The sequence below is a fragment of the Pyrgilauda ruficollis genome, unplaced genomic scaffold (assembly GCF_017590135.1).
Source record: "Pyrgilauda ruficollis isolate IOZ18807 unplaced genomic scaffold, ASM1759013v1 scaffold16, whole genome shotgun sequence".
In the NCBI taxonomy this organism is placed as follows: Eukaryota; Metazoa; Chordata; class Aves; order Passeriformes; family Passeridae; genus Pyrgilauda; species Pyrgilauda ruficollis.
This window is the reverse complement of record NW_024514764.1, coordinates 5,125,869-5,150,996: the sequence shown is the minus strand read 5'-3', so window position 1 is coordinate 5,150,996 and position 25,128 is coordinate 5,125,869. Positions and strand designations below refer to the sequence as shown.

Genomic DNA, 25,128 nt, shown 5'->3' with positions numbered 1-25,128 from the left:
GCAGTACTGACTGGTTGGTGTGGTTTGTTTATTTTTGGGGTTTTTTTTCTTAGTAGGTTTTAACAGATTTGATCTGAGTTTAGTAGTCTGTGTAATTCTTGTTTACCCCTACTCACTGCCTTTTTGTATGCTTTCTCTTTAGGAGCAGCCCAATCAGGCCAACTTTGCCAACATTTGCACTGGCTTAGAGGTGTTAAGCTTCCTGTTGACTGTGCTACAGCCCCCTGCTATCCTGAGCAGCTTCAAGCCCCTCCAAAGAGGGGTAGCAGCCTGTATGACCTGTGGGAACACCAAGGTTTTGAGAGCTGTCCACAGTTTGCTGTCTCGCTTGATGGGAATTTTCCCCACAGAACCAAGTGAGTGGTGTTTGCTTCCTCCTTTTATCTTTTATTGCTGCATAACTTAAGTGGTTGAGGGGTGGGATAAAGCACTCTTTGGAATGTGCTAATATTCTGTTTTATGATTTCTGCCTTTAATGGTCCATTTTAGCTTGCACTTTCAACCTCTGATTAACAAAGGAAAAGCTGAAAGAAGTAATCATGTGGAATACATCATTATCCATTGACATAAAAACTTAATAACCTGTGGCTGTCATAACTTTAGTTCAAGAAATGCATGCTATAAATTTAATGTATTTTTGCAATTAGAATTTTTCAGTTTCAGAAGTGCAATTTTTTAGTTATTAAGTTTTGCTGTTTTGCTGAAACAAGGAAGGGGATAAGTGTAAAAAAGAAAGGTAATAAGTAATATGCTGTGTCTTAATAGAAACTAATTTAGATAATATTTTCTTGGAAAAAAAGTAAATCAGTAATGTAAGACTGCTCATCAAATTGAGTTACTCAGAAGAAGTGGTACACTATTATCAGAGACATACTGGTATAGTAAAGAGGTTTATATAAATGAAGGATCTGCCTGTGTCACCTTAGATTGTTGGCGGTGTAAGACTACAGTGATGTTTCAGTGACATTGTAATTGTTCTTTGCCTGTTCTGTGGGTAATGTTACCAAAACTAAACACACCTCTGAACTCTGCAGGTACCTCAAGTGTAGCTTCCAAGTACGAAGAGCTGGAGTGCCTTTATGCTGCAGTTGGGAAGGTTATTTATGAGGGACTGACTAATTATGAAAAAGCCACCAATGCCAACCCTTCCCAGCTCTTTGGTAGGTGTCCCACACCCCTGGCAGCTCTGTGGGAATGTCCCTGAATGAGTCATGTCTTTGTCACAAGTTTCCTTTTCCATAAGGAAATTGCAATCTGATCTGATGCAGAGGAAGCTGTGAGAAGCATTTCAAGCTAACTTGAGAGATGAGCTTGGGATGTCATGTCTGTGGAGAAAGGGAATGGAGATGAGCTTGGGATGTCATGTCTGTGGAGAAAGGGAATGGAGATGAGCTTGGGATGTCATGTCTGTGGAGAAAGGGAATGGAGATGAGCTTGGGATGTCATGTCTGTGGAGAAAGGGAATGGAGGGGGCTTCATTGTGTTCTGTCTGCTCCCTGAAGTCACTTGGGAGCAATTTTTGGAGATGGGGAGCTTTACATCTGCTAGGTGGAAGCCTTTTGTATTCACAGTGCATAGGGAAAAGGTGCAATGTTGATATTAGCCAAAAAATAAAGTAAAAGTTACTGGCAGCTTCTTACATGGAAAAAAAACCAAATCCTGCAGGTCCTCTGAGATAGAACAGTTCAAGGAATCTGTGTAGAATCTTATGTGTTCCTGCCTTTCTTTTTAATTTTTTAAAGCCTCATTTATTAGCTGATTTAGATAGTGTATTAAGATGTATGTATTTATAGGTCTTAAACTCCCAGTAATCAAGAAATTACAAAAATGTTATTTTTTTGTGTGACAAAATCTGAATTTTTAGCATAGACCATTCTGAAGAGCAGAAACGTTTTTCTTTTCTTGTTTTTTTGTACTTACTGAACTGCTAGACAACTCAGCTACATAATAGAATGACAAAGATATATAGGAATAATAGAGTTTGGCCCAGAACTAGTTGTGTTGGTAATACAGACCTGAAATTGTACAATGTTGGAAAACCTGCTGATTTAAATGGCAAATGTCCTTCACTGTTCTGTTCTGTGAGCTGTGTAGATGGCTGTAATTTTACCTTGGGAATTGCCTATTTGTCAGATGTCAGGACGTGCTTTACATCAAACTAACCATGAAAGATGTTTCTTACATTTTGTCCAGAGCTCCCTTAAAAGCAGCACCACCATCAAGCTGTCAGGAGGTGCATTTTGCAGTAATTCTGTGGCTCAGAGGCTGAGCTTTGTGGGCCAGATTTTGTGCCCATCTGATCAGAAAAAGAAATCAAAACTTTGGCAGGAGCCATTCAATGACGAGAGCGTGCCTCTGTAGATATGCTGTGTAGGTACACTGAATTAGAAAGTTGCAGTAGGTTTTTTTAGTAGGTATAATTTTACACGATGTGTGTGCTTTTGTTTTTAAAGGTTAAGTAGTCAACTTGGGTTAACTTCTTCAATCTACAGCAACTGATTTATTAAACTTTATAAAAGTTTCTAGGTTAGAAAATCCAAGTTATGATTTCTTAATTACTAAACCCTACTAGTAGGGTTACTTACTAGGCCTACTAATTTAAAAGTTTTTCTACTTTTTGCTGCTAAGATAAATATGCAATATAAGGAGTAGTTACATTTTTTTAAGGTCTTGGGGAAGTATTTGTTCTCAGTCCCTTTCTTCCTGTCCTCCCTTTTTCTCCTTGCTGTTCATCACACACTTGTATACAAAACTTTGAAATATTTTGATTAGTGCAAAAATAACCTTTTAGACTTAGTCTAAGGACTGAAGTTGAGACTGAAATTTTTCTCCAAATCTCTCCAGATTTCTAATGTTGGTAACCTGAGTAGTCCCGTCCTTCTTTAATGGCATCTTTACCTTACTCAGGTCATGCTCAAGAGAAGTTTAAATTCCTGAAACCTTGTTTTTATCTCTAGGGACTCTGATGATTCTGAAATCTGCATGCAGCAACAACCCCAGCTACATTGACAGGCTGATCTCAGTTTTCATGAGGTCCCTGCAGAAGATGGTCAGGGAACACCTGAACCCACAGGCCACAGCAGGAGCAGCAGAAGCAAACACAGGTATTACCTTGTACAGTTTGGTAACGATTAGAAGTGTTGGAAAGTATTAAATATCTTCATCCTACAGGGATTCAAGTGACTCTGCAGTTTGTGTGCATTATAACTTGTTTAAAAATACTTCAGCCTTAGTGAGTAGTGCTACTGAAGTATTGAGAGCTAAAAATGCACTTATGAGTTCCAGTTACCTGCTTAATATATGAATTTAGCCCAACCTTTTCAGTGCAGGGTTAGTGAAGCATTTGTTGAGCTGCAGCATAAATAGAATTACTGAAATTCTTCAAAACTTTAGAGGGTTGAGGGGAGAGGGGCTGAATTTTTTTGATTGCTCTGTGCTTTCACTTTTTATTTTATTCCTTCCTATTTTATAATATTGGAGCAAATGTGTTTGAATTAACTTGTTGGAGCTGATGCTTTTGCTATTAATCTTAAAATAGCATCTCTTTCAGTCAGTATAATTCTGTCTGTTGTCCAATGAATTAGAAAAAATCAGATCTTCTTGTAGAAGAAAATTCAGTGCTGGTAAAGGGCCCTGTAATTTACTAATGAATAAGCTACTGGAGTAAACACTTTGAAAGAATTGTTGCTGTTAGATTGCCAGCCCAAACTTTAATTAGGTAAATGAGAACCTTGTAAATTCTGTTAACACTGAGAAACAATTGGAAAATTATTAAACTTCATAGATAAGCAAGTCAGGAAATGAGCTGAACAGAATTAGAGAATTAGCTGCATCACAGACAATTTCCTTCACGGAGTTAATTGTAGTTTTTCAGTATTAGGGGTCTGGAATACCTTCTACTAAAGATCTGCAGAAAGGAAAAAACAGGCTTGCCTTTAGGATTTTGAATGGATTTGGTTCTGAAAGAAGTCACAGAATCATAGAATGATTTGGGATAGAAGGAGCCTTAAAGATCATCTAATTCCAACCCCTAGCCATGGGCAGGGGCACCTTCCACTAGACAGTTGCTGAAGGCCCATCCAAGCTGGCCTTGGGTTGTGCCTTAGTTGTGTAGGAATGTAAAGTAGTAATTCTGAACACACTATCTCTGGGGATATGTTTCCAGGCATTAGATGATGCTGATATTTTTAAAATTACAGTATCTTATCTGGAAAGTTTTTTTCCTAGGTGGTTCATAGGTGTATGCACAACTGTAACCCTTTTTTTTTTGCATCCATAGCAGGTACAAGTGAACTGGTAATGCTGAGTCTGGATCTTGTAAAAACTCGCCTGGCTGTGATGAGCATGGAAATGAGGAAAAATTTTATACAAGCCATTCTAACATCTCTCATTGAAAAATCCACTGATGCCAAAATTCTTCGTGCTGTGGTAAAAATAGTGGAGGAGTGGGTGAAGAACAATTCCCCAATGGCAGCTAATCAGGTAAATTGAGTAGATGAAGTCATTATTGCACTCAAATACTAAATAACTATGGTTAGCCAATATAATTAATCAGTTTTGACAATGAGGTTTGTAATGAACTAATCTATATGTTTAGATGCCCTTGATGGTGTTTAGACTATTTTCATTCCCTGTGAAAATAGCTGCAGCTATAGATACTTGGCATTTTATAGGCTTATATTTGATCTCAAATGCTGTTTTGTGCTTTGAAGTTTTAAAATATATTTCACAATAACCTGGATAGAAAGACTCTTCAGGAGGAAGATGACTAATGCTGGTATAAATTGTGTTACTCTGTAACATTTTGTGGCCTCTTCAATCTGGCATATTTTTGTGAAGAGTTGAGCTCTTTATGACCCAGTGCTGTACAAAAGGACCTACACTTTTTATAATATACATCAGAGCTTTTTAGTCCCTGAACAAGTTAAACTTATTTTTAGTCACAATTTAAAAATTCTCCAGCACATATTAGAAGGATAAGTGCTTGAGTTATTTTTCCTTTTAAGAACTACAACCTACCAAGCTCTTTTGCAGTACTTTAGAAGCAAAAGAGTCATGTAAAGAGTGGCTGAGTTGTAGTTTGAATGTGCTAGTTCTCTGCATGTTTTAAGATGAATTGACAAAATTAATCATGTGTTCTTTTACCACAGACACCTACTCTCCGGGAGAAGTCCATTTTACTGGTGAAAATGATGACTTACATTGAAAAGCGTTTTCCAGAAGACCTTGAATTAAATGCTCAGTTCTTAGACCTTGTTAACTACGTCTATAGGTAATTATAGCAATTAATCATTTATTGCAGCTTATTGGTTCATAATTTGTACCATATATGAACTTTATAACGTGTCATCAATCCTCTTTGGTCTGAATTAAGGGATTTTTTTTTTCCCTAAAATGCAAAATCAATTCCCTTTACTGAGACTACAGTGCATATTTATGGAATGCAATTTGAAAACAGAGGTTCCTTAGTAAGGATTTTTACATTTGGCACTGATAAAATACCTCCACCCCAACTTCTTTCTTTCCCAAGATAGCAAGGCATCCTTGTAGCTGACTGTATTCTCAACACTGTGGTTACAGTTAAGATCTATCTTTTCACATTCATAGGATATAAAGATTATTTTTCCTTGAAACTCAGTTGTAAATTACACTTTCAGGAGAGTTACTTTTGCTAGGTGGACTTGAAGATTTGAATCGCAATGAAATAAATAAAATAGTCCACCTTATCAACAAATGTCAAGATTTAATGGTGTGCTGCTGCTTCACATTATTTTGCAGTCACTTTGCTGCTGTACTCTGCTGATTCACTGTGTAAAACTTTCGTGTGCACAGAGTGCTCAGAAAGTTTTATCAATCAATAACATTTGTCATTTCAAACAGCATACAGATGTAGCTCAGTGTTTCACAATTATGATAAGATTTTATCCTGAAAGAGTATTTCTGATAGTTCTGGGCAGTTTTACAACAAACAGCTATATTTTCTTTGCTGTTTCTCTCAAAAACTATGCCTGGATGTTCATCACGTGTGAGTTTTTACAGAAGGTGATCTCTTGGGAATTTTAGTGCATTATACAAAACCTAGGAGTCTTCTCTTTCTAATGGCTCTGTTACTTGATCTTGATTCATTTAAGGGATGAGAATCTTTCTGGGAGTGAACTTACAGCTAAACTGGAGCCAGCATTTCTCTCTGGTTTGCGCTGTGCCCAGCCACTCATCCGAGCCAAATTCTTTGAGGTCTTTGACAATTCCATGAAACGTCGCGTCTATGAGCGCTTGCTTTATGTGACCTGTTCCCAAAACTGGGAAGCTATGGGAAATCACTTCTGGATAAAGCAGTGCATCGAGGTAGGGAAACTACTTGTATCAGAAATGCAATTAGAAATGTGTTTTAGTCCTTATTTTAACTTGTTGTGTGTAAAAGCATTGTGTGGTGCGTGTTTTGTAGAGTGTATTGTCTGTATCAAAGCTGAAAATACCAAGTCTGCAGCCTCAGCTCCTGTGGTGCTTAAAAATATATATAATGGCTAAACAGTGAAATGCTGATGCTTGGAAAGTGGCTTTAATACAAATGTTTATAATCTATTTTCTCTGCCAAAAGCTTAATGACCAGGTTAATACTTCTTAAGGAAAACAATCTCTTATAATTCATAATGACTATGGAAAAAGCCCCAAGAATTGTTATAGGAGAAGATTCCTAGAAAACTGTTAAAGCTGGAATGTTTCCTAACAGTATGACAGCTGTTAGGTGGGATTACTTTGAAATGAAATTGCATCTTTGCCTGGGTTATTTAAAATAAAATGGGACAAAACCTTTTATTTTATGCTTTAATTTGCATATTAAAGCATGAATTTAAAGTGACTGTGAACATCCGTTTTAGGATAACAAAGTCTGTATTTATTAGCAGATTGAGGGCACTTAATACATGTGTTAAAAAGTATAAAATTAATAGAATCTCCTAGCCTTTAGGTCTAGGAGATTCTATTAATAAAGATGATAAAAAGGCCTTAAACTTCCTATAGCAACTTTTATCTTGTTTTTAAGTATTAAACTTAAATATATTTAAATATTAAACTTAAAACATATTTTAAGAATTAGTGATGTTGTCTTTGAAGTTCTGCAGTAAAGTGCATGTTCAAAAACTCTTGTTACTTCTCCACGTGGTAGCTGCTGTTGGCAGTGTGTGAGAGGAACACCACGATTGGCACCAGCTGCCAGGGGGCCATGCTGCCCTCCATCACCAATGTCATCAACCTTGCTGACAGCCACGACAGGGCAGCCTTTGCCATGGTCACACACGTCAAGCAAGAGCCTCGGGAGAGGGAGAACAGCGAGTCCAAAGAGGAGGTAACTGACAGAAAATACTGTGGAGAAAGCAGTCTTTTGGATGGAATTCAGCTCTTCCTAGTTTCTCACCAGATAGCTGTGGAGAATGAGTGATGGAGATGATGTGTGCAGATTGGTCATGTCTCCTGTGGTTTAAGCATGCATGGGTCTCTCAGATCTCTCATTCATTCATTCATTCATTCAGCACTCTAGGCAATTACAGATCTGAGCCTGAAGAACAAAACAGTGAGGCTGAAATAAATTGATCAGGAGGGTGTTTTCTATTGTGGAAAATAAGCAAAAGTACACAGAAGATGTCTATTTTTACATACTGTGTTGTTTATTTCTGTGTAGGATGTTGAAATAGACATTGAATTGGCTCCAGGAGATCAGACCAGCACTCCCAAAACAAAGGAACTTTCAGAGAAGGACATTGGCAACCAGCTGCACATGCTGACCAACCGGCACGACAAATTCCTCGACTCCCTTCGGGAAGTGAAGGTAGGTGCAGGACAAACCACTTTAATCCTAAAACTTCTAACTGATCTGAAGTGGGTTTTTTTTTCCTTTTCCTATCTCACACTTCTCATTTTTTAGCTGAGTTTTCTTATGTAGACATCTCTTACAATATGTAGTTTCTTATTTGCCTATGGTAAAAAATTTGTAAGCCTTCACTTTGTTGCTAGTTATAACTGTATCCCTTTCCTACAAAATTAAATATCATCCTTTTTCACCATAAGTATATTTTAACAATTCAGTTCAGAAACTAGTGATGACAAACACAGGGCATAGGATCAAAAATGTGTATCAGCATCTTATGATTAAATAATTTCTAAGAAAATAATTTAGCTGAAAGCTATGTTTAAATAACTCCACACTAGCAACAGCTCTATCCAATTAACCTCATTATTCCGATTAGCAAGATGATCAACATCTGCCCTTTTTCCTTCTTTTTTTTGATGGTTACAGTAATGAATCAGAGTCTTGATCAACATAAAAATAGGATTAAATTTTTGTTGAAAAGACAGTATTACTACTGAAACAACTGTATGACTGAACTGTTTTGCCACAGGATTAATTGTATTTTCCTATTTCTGTACATCTGTCTGTTTCCAGACGGGAGCGTTGCTGAGTGCCTTTGTTCAGTTGTGTCATATTTCTACACCTTTGGCAGAGAAGACTTGGATACAGCTATTTTCACGACTTTGGAAGATCTTGTCTGACAGACAGCAACATGTGAGAACCTCTCTCTCTCCCATTTGCAGATTCCTCTTTGTAAATGACTGCTGTTACAGGAAGATGTGTTTGTGTGGTGACTTTGTTTACTGGCTTTGAAATATTTGCCATTCTCAGACTGTTGAATGCTGTGTACCTGTATCAATACATCTTTTGAAAGAAATAGGGCCTTTCCTTTTACAAAGAGAAATGTGCTTATTGAAGGGTTGTTCCCTGTACTGAAGAGATGTTAAATCTTATTTCTCGAATTGAATAATCTGAATACACAGCTAATATTATGTTTTTTCTTCTAGGCTCTAGCAGGTGAAATAAGCCCTTTCTTGTGCAGTGGAAGCCATCAGGTGCAGCGAGATTGCCAGCCAAGTGCCCTGAACTGCTTTGTGGAAGCAATGTCACAGTGTGTTCCTCCCATTCCCATCAGACCTTGTGTCCTGAAATACTTGGGTAAAACTCACAACCTCTGGTTTCGTTCTACACTCATGCTGGAGCACCAAGCCTTTGAAAAAGGACTCAGTCTGCAGATCAAGCCTAAACAGACAACAGAATTTTATGAGCAGGAAAGCATAACTCCTCCTCAACAGGTAGTGTTATATTTATTGAAATATCTCATGAAATATGAAGAGAAAAACCTAACACTGACAAGTCCTCCACTAAACCGTGTCCCCAGGTGTCACATTTTACATGTACTTTAAATACCTCCAAGGGCAGTGACTCTAGCATTACCCTGGGCAGCCTGCTCCAGTGCTTTACAATCTTTTCACCGAAGACATGTTTCATAATATCAAATCTAAACCTCCCCTGGTGCAACTTGAAGCTGTTTCCTCTTGTCCTATTGTATTATTGACTTGTTGAAAATTTTTGTGTTTTATGATTTGATCTGTTATGTTAGGGAAGGCAGGCAAGAGTCAGTGTACAAGCCTTAGGATGTTTTTGTCATGCAGTGTTGTTCTCAGTACATGGTTGTTACTAATTCCTTGCCTTGTAGAGTTTTAAAGAGAGTTTTTATGAGTTTTATAAGCACTTCTCTATTCCATGTCTCTCTCAGCTTGCCTCAGTGTAGAACGTGGGGTTTGCTACCTACTGTGCTTTATAAAAACAGCTTAACTGTGGAGAAATATGTGTTCTTAACCTTGCAGGAAATCCTGGATTCCCTTGCTGAACTCTACTCTTTGTTACAAGAAGAGGATATGTGGGCTGGGCTGTGGCAGAAACGCTGCAAATTCCCAGAGACAGCAACAGCCATTGCCTATGAACAGCACGGCTTTTTTGAACAGGTACAGTCTTGATTTTAGAAATTATCTGAGTAGTTCTACTGTCAGGATAAATATTCTGGTCAGCAGGAAAAACCTCTGAATATTAATTATTAACTTCAGTCTCCTCAAATGGAAAATGCCATGGCTTCTCTGCTGTCTACAGTAGTAGTTTGACACCTTTTAATACTGAGGTAAGGTGAAATTTTTGTGCACACCCATCAGATTTTCATGACATTTGTCAAGCTGTCAAATAATAGCTATATTCAGAAATGAATTTAACACACTTGACTTTTTTTTTTTTTAAGTCTATGAAGGTTTTCTTATCACTTGTTCTTAAAAATAAAAGAGTATTGAGTTATTGTGCACATAGCAGATGGAAACCTGGAATGGTTGAATTTTCTTTAGGCACAAGAAACTTATGAAAAAGCAATGGAGAAGGCTAAAAAAGAGCACGAAAGGAGCAACGCTTCCCCTTCCATCTTCCCTGAGTACCAGCTCTGGGAAGACCACTGGATTCGGTAAGACTTGCAAGCTGACATGGAACAAGTCTTTTCACCCTGCAATAGAAGCAAAATACCCTGCTCTTGGTTTAAAGCATTAGTTATGAGAATAAACTTACTTCAGGACTTAGCTCAGATACAGGGAAAACCTAAGGGAGTAAAAAAAGCTATTTTGTATTCCCTTAACAGAGCCTCAGAAGTGATATGCCTGAATTGCTGTAAAAATGTAATTTGCTATTGGTGGAAACAGACTGGAGCTAAAATTTGTTTTTCCTATTTAAAATGGTTGCTCTGGGAGACACAAAATGCAGCTCTTCCCTGTTCACAGATTTCTGTATTATAACTGATAATAAGTAAATAAAAAAAAAGTCTTCCCATCTGAATAAAACTTCTGCAATGCTTGCAAAGCTGTTTGTAGACAAACAAATATGCGGATAATATTCTGATACACAAACATTTATTGTCACTTTTATTGAAGTTTTGGGGTTTTTTTTCTGTAACAAAATTGACACTGCATTTGCTCTTAGTTGCTCAAAAGAGTTGAACCAGTGGGAGCCTTTGACAGAATATGGCCAGTCCAAAGGTCACATAAATCCTTACCTAGTGCTGAAGTGTGCGTGGAGGGTCTCCAACTGGATTGCTATGAAGGAGGCTCTGGTGCAGGTGAGTGAGGGCTTTTTGTGCTCATGTTTAGTTTCTCCTCATCCTGCCTTGGGTATCTTCATCCCAACTGCTTTAAGAACCATCCCATGAGAATAAGCTGGTGGTTATTGCTCTTGAGGCTGCTGTAAACTGCCAGGCTGCATGGACATCTTGAGCTTTTTGGGGCCAGTGGCAGACTTCTGTTGGAGCTGCCACTAGATTGTCTGGAATTTTTTTTAAGTGTTGTATTTGGTGTCATTAATATAAAGATGATGAAAACCATGGGGTTTATTGTGTGTTTTGATTAGGTTTTTCTTTGGGTTTTTTTTCTGTTTTGTTTTAATTTTAAGGAAATGTATTCTCTCTTCATGGTAGGTAGAGTTGTTCATCTGTGATGAATTAATATAGAAACATTAACCAGATGTAAAACTGAAATCTAAGAGGTGAGAATACTGCATTAAATCAGGTAGAAAGGAGCTTGCAGATATTTCTTGCACTGTTGTGTAAAGGGACAATACTGGAATTACTCTGCTAAAGATGCCAGAATTTGCAATAAAAAGGTGAAGTACATATTTAAAATGCAATGTGAAGCCAAATGTCTGAGCAGCAAACTGCACATGCAACAAAAACTGTCTTATGGGTGCTATTTACATTTTAATTAATTTCTTTTGTTCTTATATCACTTAGTATTCTGTGTCCTATTTAAGTATGCAAGTTCAGAGGCTAAGTATAGAAATATTTGAGAAACCTTTAAATCCTAAAATAAGAACTATATTGTACAGTATATTATAAGCCTTGGGCTTGAAGAGAGTGAAATAGATCATATCTGACAGCTTCTGGTTTTGGACAATTGCAAGTTGAGTGGAAGTGACAACCCTGAGTAAGTGCTGATATGCTGTAGCTGCAGTTGTATTAAATGAGGTATTTTCAGTAATGAGACATTTATTTTATGACTGAGGAGAAGATGCTGCTGAAGCCATAAATGGAGCCTTTGTGACTCTACTCAGGTTCTTGTAAAAGTGTCAGCACATGTTTGCATAAATATTGGGATCTGAAAGAATAATTGATTCTATGCTGCTGTACCTCACTACTGCAATTTTATTGATATTCTTTAATGTGGCTGTTTTTTGTCAAGTTCCATGGTTGATTCACAAGAGAGGCCAGAGACTATGGCAAATAACTATCAGTTTTTGTAAATCTTTGTGAAAGATTTTTAATAATCTACCCATTAAAGTTGAGCTATTAAAACAGCAAGTAGCCTTTGATGGGACCCAAGACTCATTTCCATTTGCTCACACTGCCATTGTGTTTAATGATCCAGTAGATAACATAATAAAGAAGGAGATTATTTTCACAGTGTATGTGTAAGGATGCTACCTGGCACTTTCTCTTTGCTGGCTCAGGCGTAAAAGTCAGTTGAGGATAACAGGAATAACAATTGTAATGGTCACTATACAGTTTATCAGCAGGAGGATAATGCAGGGGGATTTCTCTGTTGCACATCAAACCATAAAGGGCTTGTTGTAAAGTGGAGGAAAAAGAGGTGAGAAAGATGTAGATTAAAGGCCTGCAGCGTCAGCTGGTGAGCACTGGTTCAGTTTGTTGCAAAGTGCTCACAGAATTTAGGTGCTGCATAATTCAAGTGCTTTTCTGGGTTTAGTTGCCATATTTCTACTGTTCCAGAGGAAGTGGTTTAAAATGATTTTATAAATTATTTTAGCACTGTGACCTGTCTTTGCACCTGTGCTCAGGAATTACTTTAACATAAATGAGAATTTGGTTGTGATTACTTGAAAAAATATCAGCTGTTTATTTTCATAAATTTAGCAATGCCCTAGAGCAGACAGGGTGTACAATGCTGCATGATGGGGGACAGGTAGGCACAGGATTCTTTTAGGTGAGAAGTTGCCATTACATGTTCTGGAGCCCCTGAAGCATTTCAGACATAGTGTGTGTTATCTGCTGAGAAACATCTTCTGGCTTTGTGCAGGGTGAATTGTTTGCTGTGAGCTTCCTGCTCCTCTGGCAGGGCTGCTTTGGGCTGGCTCAGCTCTTTGAGATGCATTACAGTTGTCAGAGTAAAAATACCCCAGCAGCAGCTTGGGCATGGGCACTTCTGCTCTCGTGCTGAATTGGCAATTCGTGTGCTAGCCTGCCCTTGCCAGTAACTTTGGGAGAACTGAAACTCCTCTAGTGACATAAATTTTAATACTTCAATCTGATGTTCTTAAAAAATGAGATTATTTTTAAAACATCAAAGCTGTTGGTTTAAGAAGGCTTAAAAAAAAGTTAACTGTTTGAGTAGCAACAATCTTAACTGGATGTTTTTCCTATTCCACAACCAGGTGGAACTGAGTTGTCCAAAGGAGATGGCCTGGAAGGTGAACATGTACAGGGGGTACCTGGCCATCTGCCACCCCGAGGAGCAGCAGCTGAACTTCATCGAGCGCCTGGTGGAGATGGCGAGCAGCCTGGCCATCCGCGAGTGGCGGCGCCTGCCGCACGTCGTGTCCCACGTCCACACCCCCCTGCTCCAGGTAACAACAGAGTTCTTCTTTCCAGTTGTCCTCCAGTAGCAGAACTTTCAGTAGCTGCAAGTGTGAAATATTTTAGTGTATATAATATATATATATAGTGCTGATAGTTTTTGCATCATGGTATTTCTTGGTTCGAAGTTGCAGAATGTGTGTTTCTGTTTTTTCAAAAATACTTGTTGCTTATCAGGAAGAGCTTGTTAGTGATTAAACCCACCTTTCTTCAGATCTCCAGGAATATTTTTGGGAAGCACCTGGCACAATTGTGATTATATGGAAGATGTAGTTTAACTATTACGTGAAATGACATTAACATGTATTAGAAGGTGAAAAATGAATGGTTGTGTCCTTTGAAACTTTCACGCAAATTTTACCATAACAAAAATAGATTTCTCTTTCCTTTTGAAATGTATAAAATATCAACACCCTGTTGTTTTCTCTTGGATTTAATAATGTATATAATTAATGTTGCAACTGTAAGAGAAGAATTTTGGAGAGTAGATGTTTTATTGAGAAGTATAATCCAACAGAAGTAGAGGCCTAAATCCATCTTTAAAAAATCTGATTTGGCCTAGAGTTACTTTCAGAAGATTCTTGAAAATGAACCTCATCTGCTCTGTTCTGTGTGGAACCAGTGTGGAAGTGGGGCTGTGGCAGGATTGTGCTGGGCTTGGCAGTGTGGGATTTAGGCAAAACATTCCATTCATTTGACATTTAGGTTTTGTACCTGTTTAGATACCCTATAAATATATGCCTGACAAAGCCCTTGTTCCTGTGGAGGAAACCTTTCATCTCCAGTGGAGAAATTGTGGAATATCTCAGTTTTCATTTCCTGATGGGCCATTACTCAGAGATCTGACACTGAGCCCTGCCTGTGTCAGTGCAGAGGACTTTGCTTTGAGTTCTCTTTGATACAGAGGCCTCTGTGTCTAAGATCGGTAGTTTCACTCTGGGTGTGTGATTCATAACCAATCTACATGGTATAAGAAGGGACCTCTATAAAATGATTGTTCCTGTGGGAAGAGCTCACACAGCAGCTCATACCTTAAAATTTTTATAATATAAATTGATGTGTCAGATAAAGTGAATGAATATGGAAGTTTTGTCCGTATTCAGAAGAAGTTATCAAGTAAATAGGTACAATTTGTGAGCTCACACAATAGCATTAGATGGCTTCTCAATTAATGTAATTCCTTCCTGCTAAGATTTCACCCATATTTCATATTGGCCCCCCTCACCTTCTCAAGAATGGCAGCATCTGCAGCAGGAAGATTAATATTGCTAAATAAAGTATTTAAGTGCTTTCAGATATCAATTAAAACAAGCTTTTAAAACAATCTAATATGTATATATCCTTCATGAAGGAATGATAAATTAGTCAGTGACTGACAGAGGTACAAATGCAGCCTAGAATTTGCACTGCAGTAATTACTTTTTTTAAATATCAGATAGTATGTGATTAAATACCCATGAGAAAATTAAATTTATGTGATGAATGGGTGTAGGATGAAGGTTAAGCTATTGTGAGAGCTGATACAGAGATGATTGTAGGAAAATATTACTTTAATTTATTTTGTTTCAAGAGATTTCACTCTATAAATTTGGACTGCCTTTTTTTTTTCTCAAATAGTTATCTCATATGGTTGATTAACAGTGAATACAACTGTTATCTTCCAAGTGGTAGCTTAGAGAATACTACACTGGCTTTATTGTACTACAGGTAATTAAATTCCATTAAAGTTTGTGGGCCTTTTCTTCAGGTGGTTGAAGTTTTAACAAACTGTCTGCTGCCTTTAGTGGGTTCGAGACTGCTGCCATCTTCTGTTTGTTCCTTATTTATATTTATGTTTTCTAGGCAGCACAGCAAATAATTGAACTTCAGGAAGCAGCCCAAATAAACGCGGGATTGCAACCAACTAATCTGGGGAGGAACAACAGCTTACATGATATGAAGACTGTTGTCAAGACTTGGAGGAACAGGTTGCCTATCGTGTCAGATGATTTATCCCACTGGAGCAGCATTTTCATGTGGAGACAGCATCATTACCAGGGTAAGTCTTGCCTGGTCCAGCATGCATTCATCATAGAATTTTCCAGACAACACATATTGTATTTGTAGGGATCCCTGTGGCAGGGAGGAATGGTGAATCTGACTCCATGTTCTCAGAAGGTTAATTTATTATTTTATGATGCTATATTATATTAAAGAATACTATACTATACTATACTAAAGAATATAGAAAGGATACTTACAGAATGCTAAAAAGATAATAATGAAAACTCATGACTCTCTCCAGAGTCCTGACACAGCTTGGCACTGATTGGCCAATGAGTCAAAATAACTCATACCAGAAACCAGTGAAACAATCTCCAAACACATTCCACACATGAGCACAACACAGGAGAAGCAAATGAGATGAGAATAGCTTTCCTTTTTCTCTGAGGCTTCTCAGCTTCCCAGGAGAAAAATCCCAGGCAAAGGGATTTTTCAGAGAATGTGAATGCCACAAACAGCTAAGTTCTTGGTGGCTTGATTTTGGTGAGTTTTAGTTCTTATTCAATTTCCATTGAAATGTTTGATTATCTTGAGACATGTATGTTGCTGTGTAAGGTGCTGCTCTCTGTGTAACGCCATTCCCAATGGCAAACACTTCACGTTGCCTTTGCAGCCATTGTGACTGCATATGAGAACAGCTCCCAGCACGACCCCAGCTCCAACAACGCCATGCTGGGCGTTCACGCCTCGGCCTCGGCCATCATCCAGTACGGGAAGATCGCGCGGAAGCAAGGGCTGGTCAACGTGGCCCTGGACATCCTGAGCCGCATCCACACCATCCCCACCGTGCCCATCGTGGACTGCTTCCAGAAGATCCGGCAGCAGGTCAAGTGCTACCTGCAGCTGGCTGGAGTCATGGGCAAAAATGAGTGCATGCAGGTAGGGCAGCTGTGTTCCTGAAGCTTTGTTGGGACTCGTGGGGTTACAGGAGCCATCGGATGCATTGATCTAAACAAGCTGCTTGTATCCAGAACAGGGGCTGAGTCACCTTGGCCGTGTTATACCCTGCAGGGAGTGTTGTTTTGAGTCATGCTGTCAGTCCAAAGCAGTTAATGTCCTCTGTGAACTGGATATTGTGAATATATTAAAATATATATTCAATATATGAAAAATCAGCTGGACATATTAAAAAGCAGCTGACCCAGAAGTAAAGTGGGAGTAGGTTTTTTGAAATCTTACAAGATGGATAAATGGAAGGACTTTGAAAATGGCATTATTTGTAGTGGGATAAAACAACACGGAGTGTCTGACTCATGAGTGGTGGATGCTGTCAAACTGAAGTAAAATTGTACGTGTTGAAAAGGAAAAAGTGTGATTTCAGGCAAAACCCACTGGCATGTGGTTGATGAGCAAATGAACCTTGAAATACAACATAAGGATAATTATAACATAAACAAGGTAGGAAGATAACCTGCTAAATGCTGTCTGTAGTATTTGATTTGCATAGGCCAGTGGAAACTTAAAATTGTCAGTCAGTATTTTTTAAAATCAAAATTAAATACTTGAAAATCATGCTATTTAAATTTCAAGAGAATATTTTGACTGTTGTTTTATGGCACTTTCATTTAACAAAGCCTTCCCTTTTAAAAGACTTTTCTCACTAAGGCTTATTTAACAGGGTCTTGAAGTTATTGAATCAACCAATCTGAAGTACTTCACCAAGGAGATGACTGCAGAGTTTTATGCTTTAAAGGGAATGTTCTTGGCACAGATTAACAAGTGAGTATGCTGGCTGCAAGAGGCACTAGCACACATCTGAAAAAAAATGCAGCTGAAGTATTCAACACAGTATTTGAGCAGAAAAGCCATTCCATATCTTTATACCAGCCTAAAATTTCTCACTCCTGTGTAGGAAAGTAAAAGTATCTGTGAGAGTTCCTTTGCAGTTTGGAGATGTAATGATTGGTCCTATATTGAAGCCTTGTAGGGCAGAAGTAGTAATGGTTTTGCTTTCCACTGAGAGGCATTTTACTATTCTGAGGAAGATCTCTCTTTAATTCAATAAATAAATAGCTCATCAGTCAAATTTTGTTTGGTGATGCCAAAAAGACCCCTTCAAATTTCAAGAGCACTTAGTGGGCAGGGGATTTAATGACAATTTTGCTATGTGTTACATATGGGTGGAATAATTCCTTTACCCACTGCATTGTGGCCACTTACAGAATGAAATCCATCAGGTCTCAAGCTGTACGCTGCAACCTCACATAGCAATTCAAGTCAGGAAATGATGAATATCTTCTGTGGCTGCAAGAGAATTTTAAATAGGCAGAATGCAATTACTTGGATGGAAAGTACATTGGGCTTTTACATGGTCATTGGCTTAATTGTAGTTGAGATGTAAAGAGAAGAAAGTGTGCCTCCCGCATATTGTTAAATTTTAAAAAGTTCTTGCAGAGAATTGTCTCTGTTTGTTCCTTCAGGATAAAATGGATAATGGTTTCTGTTCAAAAACATGGTTCTGATTTACTTGCAGTTTCTTAATCTTAGTAAAAGCCACAAAAGCATTTTTTAGCACTGGAGTTAAGGCCAGGAATTTAGGAAGTTTTCAGTTAGGACCAGTGGCAGTGTTGAACCTGAAAATGGGACTGCTGATTGATTACCTGTGTGTCAACAAAACTGAAGTTAAAGGTCACCTCTGCTCCTGCATCCTCCTGTGCTGCCCATTGGCTGGGCAAGGTGATAGAAACCATTTTAAAAAATCACCTCAGGTGTCAAGAGTGATGGATTGTAGAGCGGGAGAAAAGAAAACGGACAGAGAAGTCCCTTTCTTATAAAGGAGCAGTAGTGATACAAAGTCATCCATCAGGCTGCTGCTGGGCTGGTTCACTTCCAACCTTCATCCGGGCTGCAGGAAGCTTCTGAAAGCAAGGACATGAAGGTAGCACAAAAACCAACACATGACAGACAAAACTGTTTTCCTTTTTAGATTCATGCCTCAGTATCTGGTCATTTTAATTTAGTATTACAATCCCCCAAGCTAATATTGTTATGCTAAAAATACACTGCAGGTAGTTTAAAAAAATGAGTCAAACAAGCATCATGTTACTTTGATATTGGTTATTTCAGTGCTTACTCTGCAAGGGAGAAGTGAAGCTCTTTCTGTTAATAAAGAGTCTTGAAAAACTTTAAGTTTCTTCTTCTTGGTAATGCTCACGTGAGTTTTCTCATCCTTTATTTTTATGCCTAAGAAGTAACACAGATTCCAGGGCTGTAAATATATTCAGATGAATCATGCCAAATTTTGGACTTGTGACACTTGAGGAAACATGGACAAAACCTCAGAAGTAGCAAACAAATAATCTTTTGGTTACCCAGAACTGTGTGGTAAACTTCAAATTCTTTCACTTTTCCTGTTGAAAAAAAGAAACTTTTACAGCTGTGGGGATGAGGAACTGACTGTTTCCAGAAAATGTTGATTATAAATGTTTTCATGACTTCTCTGGAAAAGGAATTAAATAAGATCCATTCCTCTAAAAGATAACTTAAATAACATCTTCCCAGTGTTGCTTTATTCTTTTTCTGCCCAGTGGAACAGCATGTTTAAATGATTTTCCTTCACTCCCCTTGTGTTATTATTTGCTCTTCTTTCCCCCAGTTTCACTGCTTGGGTTTCCACTGCAGTGTACTGGGAGTTTTTTTCTTGTTTTAAGGGAGTATGTGAGATTTTTAACACTTATGAAACTGTTTTCATTATGAAGCATTTACTTTTGTTGGTGCTGAACTTTAAGGAAAGCAATGACAAATCAGTTGTAAGGGACCTTATTAGTGAACTTAACAAAAGTATCACTGAATATTAAGAAACTAATTTCTTGCTCTATCAGAAATCTGATTTACACTAGCAAACAGTGACTAAATTATATAAAACTCACATTCCTACTTGTCACCACGCAGGTCTGAAGAAGCAAACAAAGCTTTTTCTGCAGCTGTGCAAATGCACGACGTGCTGGTGAAAGCGTGGGCCATGTGGGGGGATTACCTGGAGAACATCTTTGTGAAGGAGAGGCAGCTGCACCTGGGGGTGTCTGCCATCACCTGCTACCTGCACGCCTGTCGCCACCAGAACGAGAGCAAATCCAGGAAATACTTAGCAAAGGTGAGGTCTGGGTTGTTTAAAAAATAAACACCAGGGCTCCACCCTCTTGGGAAGGGCTGGGATGATGTTCAGTACTCAAGTTTTTGCAATTAGAGAAAGAGTTACTGAGGGAAAGCTTTAGTGTAGATGGAGGGGCTGTGTGTGGTTGCTCATAATGCATTTTGGGGTCAGTGGGATGTCTGGGTTTTCCTTTAGATGTGGAACCTTTCTGTAGGAGGAAAGTGACAAATCACATCTAGCATTTCTACTACGTAGTGTGGTGGAATACTTGCAAAAAGGCATCCTTTGGTGCTTTAAAAAGTAACATATGTTGAGGACTGTTTATCATTACTATGGATAAATAGTATTGATGTTTACATAAGTATTGCATTTTATTCCAGATGAGCCTTTTTTGTACAGTTTTACTCTGAAATTCAGCAAAATTTTGGCCAGAAAAAGCTATTTGTGTTGTATGTTTCTCACTTTGGGGATATTTGATCTCTCTCATGGACAAAGTGAAAAAATTTTAGCAGACCAGGGAAGAACCAATTTGTTCTGACCATGAAACAAATACAGAAAATATTGTTTGAGATTAAAGGTGGCCTCAACAGTACTCTGAAGTTTATTATTCTCTCTGTCTGGTTGCATAATAGTTAATGAGTTTTAATATAAATATTTATAGAATATATAATATGCTTAATATATTTACATTTAAATTAAACTGGGGGTGGACAGTTCAAATAATTAAGAACACCCAGAGAGATAATCAAGTTGTTGTATCAAGGTTCATTTATCTTAGTTGCATATTTTAGGTTCTATAAAATTGCCTAAATTTTTATCCACACCCCCAGCCAAAATCCCAAAGAATTTCTGGAATGCAGTCATGTTCGTTTGCTCTTTTCTGCCTTATTTCATAGTAAGGAGTACACTTACATTTATTTTTTACATCCTTTAAATATTATTTCTGAGGGAAAAAATAGCATTGGCCAGGCACAATGAATGGAAGCTCTTGTCTTTGAGGCAGCTTTAACAGTTCCAAGGACTCCACAGTCTTATTAATAAAATATCTCTGCTTTTGTGCATTGTAATGATTGATGTGTCTTAAACTTAAGCACTGAGAGAGCCTCGAAATTCTCTTCTAGGTTCTTTGGCTGCTGAGTTTTGATGATGACAAGAACACCTTGGCAGATGCAGTGGACAAGTACTGTATTGGTGTCCCACCCATCCAGTGGCTGGCCTGGATCCCACAGCTGCTGACCTGCCTGGTTGGCTCAGAGGGCAAACTCCTGCTCAACCTCATCAGTCAGGTGCTGAAGATAATCTCTAATTCTTTATGGTCTGTAAACTTCATTTGTGAGGTGACACATGAATATTTTTTTAAAGCAAATTACAAAAATGCCAAGCTTTAAAAATGGTATTGTTTGCAACTGTTGATGTGTTAAAAAATGGTAATTTCTACTTTTAAGCAGGATATTTTAAATTTAAATAAAGTGAGTTTTGCTCGCTTTATTTAAATAAAGTGAGTTTTACTTACTGAGATTAAATCCAGTGAAACTGTATTCCTATTTGTATGAGGCATTATAGCTCTCCCTCTGGAATTCTATTTAATGTATTTTTGTGAATAAGGTAGAACACATAAAATACATAACTAAAAATGCTTGTAACATAGGAGTAAAGAGTGGTTAGCTTTAGTAGCTAAAGGGCAAACTCTGAAAGTGCTTTGGTGTTTGTTCATTCAGGTTGATATAAAACAGTTGTGAAGTCCCATTAATGCACAGGTGGCCATGGGAAGCTCTCACAATACCTGAATTCCAGGCCTGCACTGCTCCACTCTTTCCTGGAAACTGGCACAGGACAGCTGTTGTGCTGAATTCCTCACAGAACTCCTTTCTTTTCCTCCCCTCTTGCTTTTTGAGATGGAATTTCTGACCATGCAGGTCCTTCCAGTTCAGGGTATTCTGTGATCCTGTGAGACCGAGTTCCTTTTATCCTATCCCCTGTCCTTGCTCTTTCAGACCTCTGAGGGTGTGAGTTTTTGTAGCTAGAGAATGTCCATTTCTGTTGGCGAGGGTGAACGCAGCTCTGGATATGTCTGTGTGTGCAGAGCTACTCATGTTCCCTTCCCTCCCTCTTCATAAAATTTAAATGTAACTTTGAAGAGACCATGCTGCTAAGCAGCTTAAGATGCCAACGTAGGAAAGGCAAACTTTGATGGGTATGGCTTGGTGTTGTCTGGCAACACCACTGTGCTCTACTGTCTTCTGGCACAAAATACTAATTTCAACACTTTGCAGACACTTTTTTATTTATTGAGATCTGTATAAAATTTGTAGAAGTGAGTGTTTGCTCAGAAGTCATACACTAGTTGGAGCTTAGACTTGTAAATATCACAGATACTCCTGTTTGTCTTACCTTTAAACTTCAGGTACATAAAAAAAGCATTAAATCAAAAAATACCATATTTTCTGTGTTACTATTTTAAAACTCCACAATTCTCTTCAAATAACTTTTGAGTTACAGCATGAGGCATGTGTGTGTCAGCTTAGCAATCTGTCATAAACATCAGATTACTGAATGCTTCAATCCCATTGCTATATTTCCACCACTTACCATATCCATTTGGATGGAGAAAGGATATATGATTTAGTAAAATTGTGGCTGAAGAAGCCTCAAATGATGTCTTAAGATGTGCTCTATTGCAGGTAGTATACACATGGTTTCTTTCCTTTAATAGATACTGAGATTTACAGATTTAAATGGGATGCTGAATGTCAACATCTCTTTAGGGTTGTTTTTTTTAATGGAAGCCATAAAATCCTGGTTTTATTTTTGGGTGCAGTTGGTATCCCCTTACATTAAGTGCCACAATTAGGTGGAGTAAAGTTACTCTCTAATGGGCTTTCTTATCAAGTATCGTGGGGCTTGCTGGGAATTGTGGCCTAATTTAAAGACTAACTGCTGTCATTATGTCTGTTTTTTCTTCCATTATGCACATGAGTAAGATCTTTGAGCTGGCCCAGCTGGAGCTCTGACATTATGCTGCTTTCAGGTTTATTAGGCAATATGATCTGGAAACCCTAATTAGGTAATGTCTTAACAGTGTGTGCAGGGAGCTACCAATTCATCCTCTTTGGGTTCCTGTTACTGAAAGAATCTTTAATTTCCATAAGCTGTTATTTAACACAAAGAGCTGATTATTCCTGAATTGGACTCATTTACAAGAGAATCTGTCTGTGTTGATGTGATCTCTAGTCGGTATTCTTTAACTGAGAAATGTGTATCTCCAAATAGGTGGGAAGAGTCTATCCCCAGGCTGTTTATTTCCCTATCAGGACCCTCTATTTGACCTTGAAGATAGAACAGCGAGAGCGCTACAAGAGTGGTGAGTTTGGTCCTCATGGAATTGTTTGGACTCTTTGTAACAATTGTTAGGTTAAGTTTCACTGGATATTACAGAGAAAAGAGATTCTCTAGAAAACATACCAACTTAGCAAGACTAAGGAAGAAAACTCTTGATAAGCTCTGCTTGCATTGATTTGTTTCTGTCAAGTTAAACCTGCAGATGGCTTGAGCTGTCTTGAATTTTCTTGCATAAAATACTCACCAAGAGGAATTCCATCTCCTTCATTCTCATATCACCTTAATTATTGAGAATCACATGTTCTTTACTGGATGTTTTTCTTGATGAATTTGTGGAGAAGTAGAAAATTCTTGGTTTACAAATACAGAATGTCACAGTTTTCTAAGATTCTCTTGACTGATTTTTATTGGAAGCATGAACCATGCAACATTTAGGAGCCACACTTGAAAAAAATTGTGTCTCCATAATACCTTCTTATGGTGAATTTTCAAGTAAAATGAGCATCTCAGATTATACCAGATAAAAGCACTGTTGGCTTTGAGAAATGTTTGGGAGATGGGGAAAGCATTCAGCAACTTGCACAACAACTGTTTTCCCAAGAACAAATCACATCTGGAATAGTTCTGTCAAATGATTCCACAGAATTTAGTTGTTCTTTTGTCCCACATAATTTCCTGGGAATCCTGGGAGAGCTACTTGAAGAACTCTCATTTCAGTTCTGTGTTCTTTATTACAAAGTACATTGTTTATTTAATTGCCCTTTCCATTTGGGAATTAGTTCACTAAACTTCTGTATAAAATTTGAAAGGGCACTAATTAAATAATGTTTTATTTTTGTTTGGGTACTCTTTTGCAGAAGGAGATGCCCACATACCCTCATAATTTATTTTTTCCAGCAATATTAAAATGTTTCCCTGTAGGTTCTGCCAAAAACCACTGCTGGGTGGTGGGTTATGTGAGTTACTGGGGGTCATCTGATAAAGCAAAACTGCTTAATCACTGTCTGATGGAGTTGTCATGCTAGGGATGGTTTGTCCTAAAAGATACAGACTATGGCAGTTTCTGTTGTTGGCATAAAAACATTTATTCTTTAGTTATATGTGGAAGGTGTCCCCAAAAGGGTTGTGAAAAAACGACCCTAATTCAAATAGTTTGATCCTATATGAAATAATGTCTGTTACTTCAAGAGTATAGGTTCATGATGTAAAAGCTACACCTCCTATGTGTTTTTGAAGAGTGTTTATTTTGCTTTAATGTTGGGAAGTCTGTACCACTAAATAGCATTTGGTGCAGAGTTTTCTCTAAAAAACCCCAATTTTCTTTCTAAAAAAATTCTTTCTGAAACTCAGTAAGGAACACATAATTAATATTTAATGTAAATCTCAAGCCAATTCTTGGAGCAATTTATTTTATTTCAAACAGACACATACCAAGTTCATGAAAGGTCATTCTTATTTCCTTTTTCATGTTTACTTTCCAGATTCAGGGCAACAGCAGCCAAGTTCAGTTGGAAATCAGTCCCACTCTGCCTCAGACCCCGGGCCCATCAGAGCCACTGCCCCAATGTGGAGATGCAGCAGGATCATGCACATGCAGCGGGAATTGCACCCGACCCTTCTGTCCTCTCTGGAAGGCATTGTGGATCAGATGGTCTGGTTCAGAGAGAATTGGCACGAGGAGGTATTTGGCTTCAATGCACCTTCAGTGTATGGATCATCTAAGGGAAAGTTAACTGCAAAATATTTACCCAGAATTAATTTTAAACATCAAAGCATAACTGTTTGTTTTGATTAGTAAACTGATGTTTGTGGAACTGACTGTTCTGATTGGAGTTTCAGGATCTTGGTTATTTCTGGAAGCAGTACAAGGGTTTTGCAGAACTGTTAATGTGATGAATGCCTCTAGGATTTAAGCTGTTGCTCATACTAACTGAAAATGTATATTCTTATACTAAGTCTCAGAGATACCAGTTTCCTTCTTGATCTGGTGGTCTGTGACAGGTGGTGATTGTTACCTGAAATTTGCATTGCAACAGAGAGCAGATGGACCTGCCACTCTGCTGTTCCTTGCTTCCCAAAGTGTTGGACTACTGTTCTGTCTGCCTAGCACAGTGTTTATTTGAAGGTTTCCTCATGTCACCTTTTTTTTCA

The 25,128-nt window shown here is 38.1% G+C and overlaps 1 protein-coding gene across 3 annotated transcripts in view; it reads left to right on the top strand.

The window, feature by feature from the left end:
• Positions 1-25,128, top strand: part of LOC121350780 (transformation/transcription domain associated protein) — a 75,403-nt gene that overhangs the window by 36,430 nt on the left and 13,845 nt on the right. For all 3 annotated transcript variants that reach the window (XM_041462433.1, XM_041462431.1, XM_041462432.1), the window contains 21 exons: positions 143-356; positions 1,035-1,160; positions 2,958-3,104; positions 4,280-4,482; positions 5,151-5,272; positions 6,132-6,345; positions 7,166-7,345; positions 7,679-7,825; positions 8,441-8,560; positions 8,854-9,141; positions 9,697-9,834; positions 10,219-10,331; positions 10,841-10,976; positions 13,301-13,492; positions 15,345-15,540; positions 16,159-16,424; positions 17,164-17,264; positions 19,437-19,638; positions 20,760-20,924; positions 22,909-22,999; positions 24,459-24,658. In XM_041462433.1, the coding sequence (XP_041318367.1) occupies positions 143-356; positions 1,035-1,160; positions 2,958-3,104; positions 4,280-4,482; positions 5,151-5,272; positions 6,132-6,345; positions 7,166-7,345; positions 7,679-7,825; positions 8,441-8,560; positions 8,854-9,141; positions 9,697-9,834; positions 10,219-10,331; positions 10,841-10,976; positions 13,301-13,492; positions 15,345-15,540; positions 16,159-16,424; positions 17,164-17,264; positions 19,437-19,638; positions 20,760-20,924; positions 22,909-22,999; positions 24,459-24,658 (3,561 nt within the window). The remainder of the gene's footprint in view (positions 1-142; positions 357-1,034; positions 1,161-2,957; positions 3,105-4,279; positions 4,483-5,150; positions 5,273-6,131; positions 6,346-7,165; positions 7,346-7,678; positions 7,826-8,440; positions 8,561-8,853; positions 9,142-9,696; positions 9,835-10,218; positions 10,332-10,840; positions 10,977-13,300; positions 13,493-15,344; positions 15,541-16,158; positions 16,425-17,163; positions 17,265-19,436; positions 19,639-20,759; positions 20,925-22,908; positions 23,000-24,458; positions 24,659-25,128) is intronic.